Raw genomic sequence first — 9,963 nt, forward strand, 5'->3', positions numbered from 1 at the left:
ACACACACACACACACACACAGAGAAACAACCACTTCCCTGTTTGCAGATCAAAAGCTGCTGGCATGGAAGTTCTGTTCATTTGCATTCTGAAACAAAGTCTCCTCTGAAACAAAAGTCTCCTTATTCCCTCAAACTGCTTGACGACTGACAGTGATATCAGATCAACATTCTCTCACAGAGTCCGATTTATATTTAATGGCTAATCAATCAAGATTAATCAAGTTAATTTTACATGCTGTCCAACTAATGGTCACAAAAAAGACCGGGTTCATTTTGTATTTAAATCAGAATCCTAAATATTCACAGACTCATCTGTGCTATGCAAAACAGTACGATATCCACGGTCAGAGGTCTGCTGGGATTATCATATCAATGTCTTTACTTGAAATCTCGCATCTCTTCAGGCAAGTTTATTCCTAGCGCCTGACATTTGTACCTTTTCTCTTTTTGAATTATTCACTGCTTTAGGGTGGCTAAATGTCAGCACCTCCACATGGGCCCTTCCTGACTCTTTGAGAGGGGTGAAAGAATGAGAGTAAAATAAAGACGTCCCTCTCTTTCCAAAAACAGAGGCATGAAAAGGACCCATCCCTGCAGCTGTCCTTTGGGAAAAGGGCACTCTTGACCTCAGGTAGCTGCCAGACTACATCCGTCATAAGGCGGTTGAGCTTGTTAGAATAGTCATTACAGTTTGGTCTACATTAAATAGCTAATTAGACTGTAGCATTTTCATTTATGAGGCTCCAGATGGTTAGCCAAACACTTTTTATGTTGCAATGGCATCAGAAAGAATAAATCTTTGAAATCAATTACAGCAAAAATATTTATTTAAGAGGTTGTATGTGTCTTTATTTATGCTTTTTTTTTTTTACCTTCTGCAGTTATGTATAGCACAGCATTTCTGAGTATAGACTATTGTTCAAAAGTCTGGGGTCGAACTTTTGAATTTCTTCTTCAAAGAAATTATTTTATTCTATTATAATAAGGAATGTTTCTAGAGCAGTAAATCAGCATATTATAATAATTTCTGAGGGATCATGTGATGCTGAAGACTGGAGTAATGACCTCTGAAAAATTGGCTTTGCCATTACAGGAATAAATTACATTTTAAAATATATTAAAATAAAAGAGCTATTTTAAATACATTTCACAATATTACTGTTTTTACTGTATTTTAAAACAAACATAGACAGCCCTGGTGAGCCTCGAAAACTAAGGAATATGTAGCAGTCTAGAAATAAAATAAAATGAATTTTTAATAAATGAATAATTCTTGTATTCTGTACCACACAATGTGTATTGGCAAACGGACATCTGAAGCTTCAGAATGATTTTACTCACCAATGCCCTAATATTAACTTCTAAAAGTGAAACTACGAAGATTGAAAGGTAAGCCTTTTCATTCAGTCTTTGAATTTAAGATATGTTCTCACAACTCTGAAAAATAGACAGCCGATCATCTATGACAAAGACAGACAGATGCCTTTTCTCACTACAGAACATCTTCCATGTATTTTCCCTTCTCCTTTCATTATCTTTTTCACCTCCTTTATAAGGCCGGCTTCACTGTAGGAACAATGATGATGGTAGGAACAGTGAGAAAAATCAGAATAGAACATACAGAAAAAACAGCCTTTTAAATGTATGAGTCACCCTTATAAAACACATTTTAAAACCCATGTGAACACAGGACCTCATGTAATACAAGAATGTGAGAATATAATTAAGTTTTAGGTGACCATTCAGTTCTGTTTAGGCAAGCTTGTGCTGTTTTCTTCTTTATTTGCTTGTTTTAATTAAGTTAATATTACAGACAAACATCCTAAGCAGATGAATGTTATTTTTATGTGCTGTTATTCGCTATAAAATTATTCATTGTTTTTGCTATATTTACTGATCCAAATCGAATGCACATCACTTTTGCAAAGTGTGGGGAGAGAAAGAAAGTGAGAGGAAGAGAGAATGAAAATGACACAATGGCGCAAGGTGAGATATGAATGCTCTCGTACTTTCTGTGACTGTAGCAGTTAATGTAAATACATTTATATGAAAATTCTCAGCAAACCCCTCTTTTTCTGCTTCTCTCTCTGTTCTTTCCCTGATTCTTCCAAGACAAATACAAGCCCTCTCAGCCTAATTTTATGGATGGGATCCCTTAAATTAACATGCTTGGGAAAAGTACTCAAGAAAGAGACCAGAAAACACACCCGCACGCAAAATATATGTGCATCCGAAGGACATATGCTTGACTTCATTAGCCCTCCAGCACAACACTGTGCCACTGTTCCATTTTTCTGCTGCAAATATTAACTTTTTCCAATTGGTTGTATTGCTCGCAGGAAAATAGGAATGACACGAACAGGCAGATTTTAAATAAATCACAATTACGAAGCACTACTGGATCCAGCCCGGAGAGGTGAGCTTCCCTCCTCTCTTATCTCTGATCAAACAAACAACACCTGTGCTGAGTGACAATACTAATAACCAATTAACAGCCAAATACAACAATTTTACATTACCGTGAGAAACACCCTCTTGTTCGGAAATAATAAATCAAAGGGGTGTGGCCCGTCAGTGCACAAACCCTTCCTGAAGAGGAAATGAGATTGAATTAATGCTCATCAAAGGACTAACAAAACATAATTACGCTTAAGAATGCGAAACGAGATTAAAACACACTTTGGTTTTTGGTGCGGAGAAAAATGAAGAGTGACGTATGCATATGCTAATGAAAAGCATGCTGGTTTCCAGCAGGGACCTTGCGGGCCTAGTTCTATTTACGAACCTGGAAAATATTTAAGCAGCTAAATGGCAATGAACAGTGCCCGCTGTGACTTAGACGAAATCTGCTTTGAAGTTAAACAGGTTCATAAATAAATAAATAAAAGGAACAGGCTCCTCCTTTTCTCCGGGAGGTGAAGATTTCCTGTGCATACATTCATTCGATCTTTGCCCCCCCCCCGGAGCTCCTTTTGCTTTGATTCCCTCTTTCCTTCTTCCTTCCTTCCATTCCCTCCCTCTTTCTCGCATACTTGTGAATCGCTTGCTCTCATTTGTCCTTTTGCCTACCCCGAGTGGTAGATAAAGTCATGTCTGACATTAATTTGTAATGTTAAAGACTTGTACCAAATTAATCACACATTACGCTCATAATAAGAACGATGGAGGTTTAATTTGCCGCATATTAAAGAGTGAAATTACTCATCAGTGTGAAAGAGAGACAGTCAGAGCGGGCAAAAGAGGGGAGGACGAGTGCTCAAACCCATGCCAGGAGTGTCAAACAAACACTTTGTTGTGCAATCGACATTACAATTAATTAGCCCCTGGCTGGCTCGCAGGCCTAATAGAGGAGAGAGGAGCGAGTGTGAACTCTATCTACCCTGTACAGAAAGACAGGCTGCCATTCTAGCTGCTAATGGGATCACGGAAAGAACAAGAGGAGGAATGAAAAAGCGAGAGAGGAACAAGGAAAAACAGCTCAGTAAATGACAGGAACAAGAAGAGGGTTGTGAGAGGAACATTTGAGTGATTTTGCTGGAGGTATAAAAATGTATTTGGAAGCAGACCACTTGTAGATAAATGGAGAAATTGCAGCATTCAATATGGCAGCTGCAGAAATAGAACTTCTATCTTTTAGATAAAAGAGCAAATGGGCTTTTTGATAGAGGCTACTTTTAATCTAGAAGAAATAGGAACTGTACTTGTAGGTTTACTACACCACTATTTAAAAGTTTGGAAACACTGAAGAATGAAAGAAATTCATCTTTCTGTTCACCAATGTAGCTCTTAATTAGTACAAATAAATTCAAAAACTTGTATACAGTTAATAATTACCATTTAAAATAAGTTTTTTTTTTTATAATTCTATAATAATTGTATAAATTTAAATGTATAAGTTTTTTTTAATTATAATTCTAAAATTATATCTACCACTCAAAAGTCTGGGGGTCAGTTTTTTTTTTTTTTTTTTTTTCAGAAGTTAGAAAGTGGCAGGAAATACTTTTATAATATAATTATAAACAAACGATTTCTATTTCAAATAAATGCTGTTCATTTGAGCTCTCTATTCATCAAAAAATCTTTAAAAAGGTACTAAATATTAAACACCACAGAACAACACTGATAATAATATGAAAAGTTTCCTGAAAACCAAATAAACATTTAGATGATTCTGATCATATTACACTAAAAAACACTAAAAACAGCTTTGCCATCCCAGGAGTGAATTGCTTTTAAAATATGCTATGAATCAGAATCAGAATCAGAATCAGAATGAGCTTTATTGCCAGGTATGTTTACACATCTTTAACAATCTTTGATTGCAAAGCCACATTTTCAGCAGCCATTACTCCATTCTACTAAGAAAACCATGTGCTATATAATCCTTAAGAAATCCTTCTAATGTGCTGATTTGGTATTCAAGAGACTTTTCTTCTTATTAGCACAGTTGAAAATGGTTGTGCTGCTTAATGAACTGTGGAAATGGCAGTGCCAAGTCTCTATCAGTTGTTAAAGTAGCGAATATACTTTACTTTGAAGTCACTGTACAATGTCACTTTTGAAATTTTGGTTTTATAAATGGCCCAACACAAACACATTCTTCCAGTCATTCTATTGTTCTTTTGAGAGATGAAGGCTATTCTGTACACAAGAACAAAGCAAACCGTATCTAACCAGCACAGGGGAGAGAAGTGGACAGCCCAGATTCACAACAAAATGAGGAGCACATAAGAGTCTGCAGTTTGAGAAAGAGACCCCTCACTGATGCTTAGCTGGAAGCTTCATTGAACAGCACACGCTAAACACCAGCTTTATTTGCAGTAGTCAAGAGAAGATGCTGAGATGCTGCTGGCCTTTCGAAAGAGCCCAAAGAAAAAGCCACATCTGACACTTGCATGATTAATGATTAGAAATGCATGGTTGTATCGACTCTTTAGTGAACAAGTGTCATTTTCTCTCAAACAAAAACAATGTATTGGTGTCTCTAAAAATTTTGAAGATTAGTGTATCTATATGGAAAAATAAACATTACTATGGTGGAGAAACAGTATATGTTGTATCACCGGATGACACCCTGCATTAAAAAGTCGAGACTGCATGCAAACAAACAAACAAACAAACACACTCCCAACCTGTCTCAGGATGGCAGGACCCATGTTGATTGCAGTTGCAAGGTACACAAGGGGAGAAGGGTCCACCATTATGGGTTTCCCTGGTGAATCCAGGAGCACAGTGTTCACAGAACTGCCCAGTGAATCCTTTAGGACATGTACACTCCTCCACCCATGAAGCATATGGAACTATATTGTAGTTTGTCCGGACTGAAGATTCAAGGCTTACCCTGGAGAGCTGGGAGGTGTCTGTAAACAAGAAAAGATATATCACTTATAATAATTGTACAACATACTTATAAATTATACAATAAATAAATAAATACACTACAGTTTAATTTTGAGTTTGTTTGAGACCAGTATGATTTTTAAAAAAGAAATTAAGTCATTTATTCGGCAAAAACACATTAAATCAATAAAAGTGACAGTAAAGATATTTGGCCGAGATAAAACTATTTGAAAATCTGGAATCTGGGGTGCAAAAAAAAAAAATAAAAATTGAGAAAATCGCCTTTAAAGTTGTCCAAATTAAGTTCTTAGCAATGCATATTACTAAACAAAAATTAAGTTTTAATATATTTACAGTAGGAAATTTACAAAACATTTTCATGGAACATGATCTTGACTTAATATCCTAATGATTTTTGGCATAAAAGAAAAATCAATAATTTTGACCCATACAATGTATTTTTGGCTATTGCTACAAATATACCCCAGCGACTTAAGACTGGTTTTGTGGTCCAGGGTCACATATATATGTTACAAAAAAAATTCAAATAAAAGGTTTTCTTTTGAACCATCTATTCATTAAAGGATCCTTAAAAATGTATCAGGATTTCCACAGAAATATTAAGCAGCACAACTGTTTTCAATATTGATAATAATAATATTTATCACTTAAAAAAATGTTTGAGCACATTAGATATTAGAACAATTTCAAATAGAATATTTATTTCTAAAGGATCATGTGACACTGAAGACTGGAGTAATGATGCTAAAAATTAAGTTTCACCATCACAGGAATAAATTACATTAACATATATTATAATAGAAAACAGTTATGTTAAACTATTTCACAATATTAGTGTTTTGTGGTATTGTTGAGTCTTTTAAAAAATATATTAAAAAAACTGTTGAACAGTAGTGCAAACAAACAAACAAATAAATAAATAATCAATCAATCCTTGGGGTGCAAAGAAATGGCATAACAATAAATATATGTAAGATGCTGTGTGACAGAAAAACAAGTTTTTTTTTTAAGAGTAAGAAACATCATGTGCTGACTAAGAAAAGTCAAGTGCCTATTCAAACGTTTTTTTCTTTTTCTAGAGGTGGAACATGATGAAGGTGAGTGGGTCTTTGTTTCTCTCAGGGATCCATACTGCCTCATAAATAGTGATAGAGGGAGACTGTACACAGATCAAATTTGAATCGCCTGCGATTTTGAATGCGATTTTGTGTAGCTTGTCAGTGATCTACGGCTCTGTGTAGTAAATGCCGCTCCATCTGAAAGCACGTGCTGGAGATTTACTACTAATCACCAGAAGATGCGCATTACTGACGAGATGCGCATGAAAATCGCATTCGATTTTTTGCACAGCCCTACTTCTAATATACTTTTTTTCCTGATTAAAGCTTTAATAAAGCAGAATACATGATTGCGTTGTAGCATTTTTGTAAAGTAATTGTTAATTTTGTAACAGTAAGAAGTGTTTGCCAGCAAGTATTGCTCGCTACCACGGCAACCACGTGCACGTCCATGTTTAACACTTCTCGTAGCTATGTGAAAAATATCTGTCTGTCTATACACATAAAGTGTATAATTGGAACAGTTCATTGTTGGAGCTGAGCTGATGAGCTGAATGAGAGAGAGAGAGAGAGCATGCAGAGCAGAGCGTGTGCAAAGCAGGGGGGCGTGAGGAACAGGATTAAGAATCGCTGCTTTAGAACATTGATTTTGAAACTTGTGAATCCATCAGAATCATTAGAAGACAGAATCGCAATTCATATATATGAATAGATTTTTTCGTGCACCCCTAATTTTGACGGCATGGCAACAACCCTTCCTCTTTTCTATAGCAGCGCAACATGGCCTCGCCCCCTTTGTTGCATGTTCCTGGGGACGGGGTTTATGCAAATTTCTGGGTTTGTGATGTCACGAACCCAGGAAGAAGCTTGCTGTAGTCCCTACGAGCCGTTTTTGTAGGCATTAAACTGCCATAATTTTAAAAGACGATATCTCCTTTTGCATTGAACTTTCAGCTTCATAACTTTGCAGATATTGTTTATGTTCAAACAGCAACATTACACACTAACAAAAGTTAAAAAAGTGAAATCACAATCAACCACCCCTTTAATAAGTGCTGTAGAGGCACTTTATTTGAATCCATTTAAATAGATATATTCTTAACAACAGCAATAATAAATATAATGATAATTATTTAAATTAAGTGCCTTTAGAAGCTAATTGTGGGAGCATTTTATAGAAATAGATATTTATTTTTAATGAAAGAAAATTCTGTTACACCGTGTCTACACCGCCGCGCCACAACAGCTAAAGTCTAAGAGATCATTAAAAACCATTTGAACTTTGTGTCAGTACATCAAAAATAGAACGAGGTATCAGTTTACTGTCGGGGATTTGTCGTGTCATGCTGCGTGGCATCCAGTGTAGACAGCATCACTGATTAAAATAGGTTCTATTGTATTTTGTCCCAGGAGTAATGTTCAATACACTTATGATATTGCTTTTGGTTAGCTACATAAGTTTAATTAATTTTCCAGAATAAAAGCTAAATCATCATTACATTATTGTTTTTAATGTAAAAAAAAAAACCTGTTGAAGGAAAAACAACATATGGTGATTTACAATTAAAGAAATAAAACATCGAATTCATGCCAGAATGGGAAACATTCACACCTATAATCCATTCAGCTGTATTGTATTCCAGTGTGTGACACTTTCCAACTGGCAAGTACAGTGTTACATCACTGCATATATCTCAATGAGCACAGAAATCATGCCACAATGAAAGGCAATCACTAAACACAATCACAGGCCAGGAACGAACTGGGGGGCATGACCAAAGTTACAGTCTCCACTAGACTACTAATCGATGGCTGATTACAGTACAGTCCATACTGCCAAGTATGGAAATGCATGTTCCCTTGCCATTTTAAATCAATTTATTTTAGTCTTTAATGACTGCATTTCTGTCTAATTTCAGTGCATGTCTTTTCCTTATACAGTTGTGTAACACACACACACATATATAAACACTGACTTACAGTTCTGGCCTCCTGCATTGCTGATATGTAGTGCAGTTAGATTGTAAATCATTCGGAGAAACTCAAATGGGGCAATAGATGGATTTATGCTCTTCTCTGTTAACCTGGAAACCAGAAAGCAGAGATAATGGTTAGAAACATGTGACTCTGTCTGCTATAATAACTACGGTAGTGTTTTTCAAAAGAAAACAGCGCTCCTCTGACTTTATTTACGTAAAACTGAGGCTCTTCATTAAGGCACACTAGGTCTAGTCAATTTAAGTCAACGGAATAAGGAAAGTCTATCTGTATGAGTGAGTCACAAAATATATGAATTTTCTTTTCACTCTGGTAGGAAAGTGCCTGTCAAAACAACAAATGCAAATGTAAAACGCTTCTATGAACAGAAAAGCTTCAGGTTAGCAGAAAACACTGCCAAGTAAAATTGCCATATGCTGACAGACGTACATAGTATTGCACACACACAGATGTCATGACTGAAAACACAATTGTTTTCTGATGTTTATTCTTGTTCACACATTTATAATTATAAAAAATAAAATAAAAAACCCTGATAAGCCATGTGGTCCCAGTGGGCAAATGTTTCAGTCTGCCATGGAAACTGAAATACCTTCCTTTGAAAACACAAAAGCAATTCACACAATTCTTTATTCCTATAACATTGCTCTGTTTCCACCTGGTATTAAGATGCTGTTTTTAAGTTGTCACTGCTATATAGAGGTGAAAAGGGTGTAATTGGTGCAATAACCAGCTTTTTAGCAGTACTGCAAGAAGAAATTAATCTGCTAAATGACTAAATGTAATAAATTAAAACTCTAGCACTTTCATGAGAACAACTACAATATATTTTTTAAACAGAAAGCCCAATACTGTGATAAATCTGCCATCTTTTCACCCATCACAGGTTATACATTTAAGCTGAAATACAATGAACATCCTCATTAGCAACATGAACAACAGTATTTTTATTGAATTTTAACATGATGTGAACCTACCAGTCTGCAAATGTGCTTAAAGGTGCTTTCACACCTGTAGGTCTATTGCTTTGTTCCGAAACAGGGATTAAAATTATTACAATGTTGCTTTTTATTCTTGGTGTGGTTCGCTTTCACACGGCAAAGTTTCTAAACGGACCAAATTTGTTAATAAGTCACGCGCGAGTAAACTGTTCTCTCATTGGTCAAAGTTCCACGGTTTATTTTCCGGAATTCCACTTAGCTGTCACGTCTGTCATCCATCAGGATGGAACGACAACAGCTTTTTTTTTTGTAGCTGTCCTTATATTAATTTATCATTTTGAGCAGGAGTCCAGGATTCATCGGGAAAACATTTTTAAAATGCACCTACTAGGAATAAGAGCAATAAGACGGCATTATAAAATGAAAAAGTGCGCTTTTTTATTTTGAATGGCGAAGACGTGCTCACCCACAGACACTCACAGGTTCATTTTGAAGTATTAGCAAAACAACAAAGCTAATGCTTTTCACGGAACTTACGTAATTACCCATTATACATTGTGATATAGCCTGGTTCGTTGGTCCGTTAGATCGGATTGCTTTCTC

At 35.8% G+C, this 9,963-nt stretch overlaps 1 protein-coding gene across 1 annotated transcript in view; it reads right to left on the bottom strand.

The window, feature by feature from the left end:
- The window catches only part of lamc3 (laminin, gamma 3), an 82,158-nt gene that overhangs the window by 20,197 nt on the left and 51,998 nt on the right, over positions 1–9,963 (bottom strand). Inside the window, exons 11-12 of the mRNA XM_016502805.1 lie at positions 8,402–8,505; positions 5,135–5,362 (exon numbers count right to left, since the gene is read on the bottom strand). Coding sequence (XP_016358291.1) covers positions 5,135–5,362; positions 8,402–8,505 — 332 coding nt within the window. The remainder of the gene's footprint in view (positions 1–5,134; positions 5,363–8,401; positions 8,506–9,963) is intronic.

The sequence above is a fragment of the Sinocyclocheilus anshuiensis genome, unplaced genomic scaffold (assembly GCF_001515605.1).
Source record: "Sinocyclocheilus anshuiensis isolate Anshui unplaced genomic scaffold, SAMN03320099.WGS_v1.1 scaffold438, whole genome shotgun sequence".
In the NCBI taxonomy this organism is placed as follows: Eukaryota; Metazoa; Chordata; class Actinopteri; order Cypriniformes; family Cyprinidae; genus Sinocyclocheilus; species Sinocyclocheilus anshuiensis.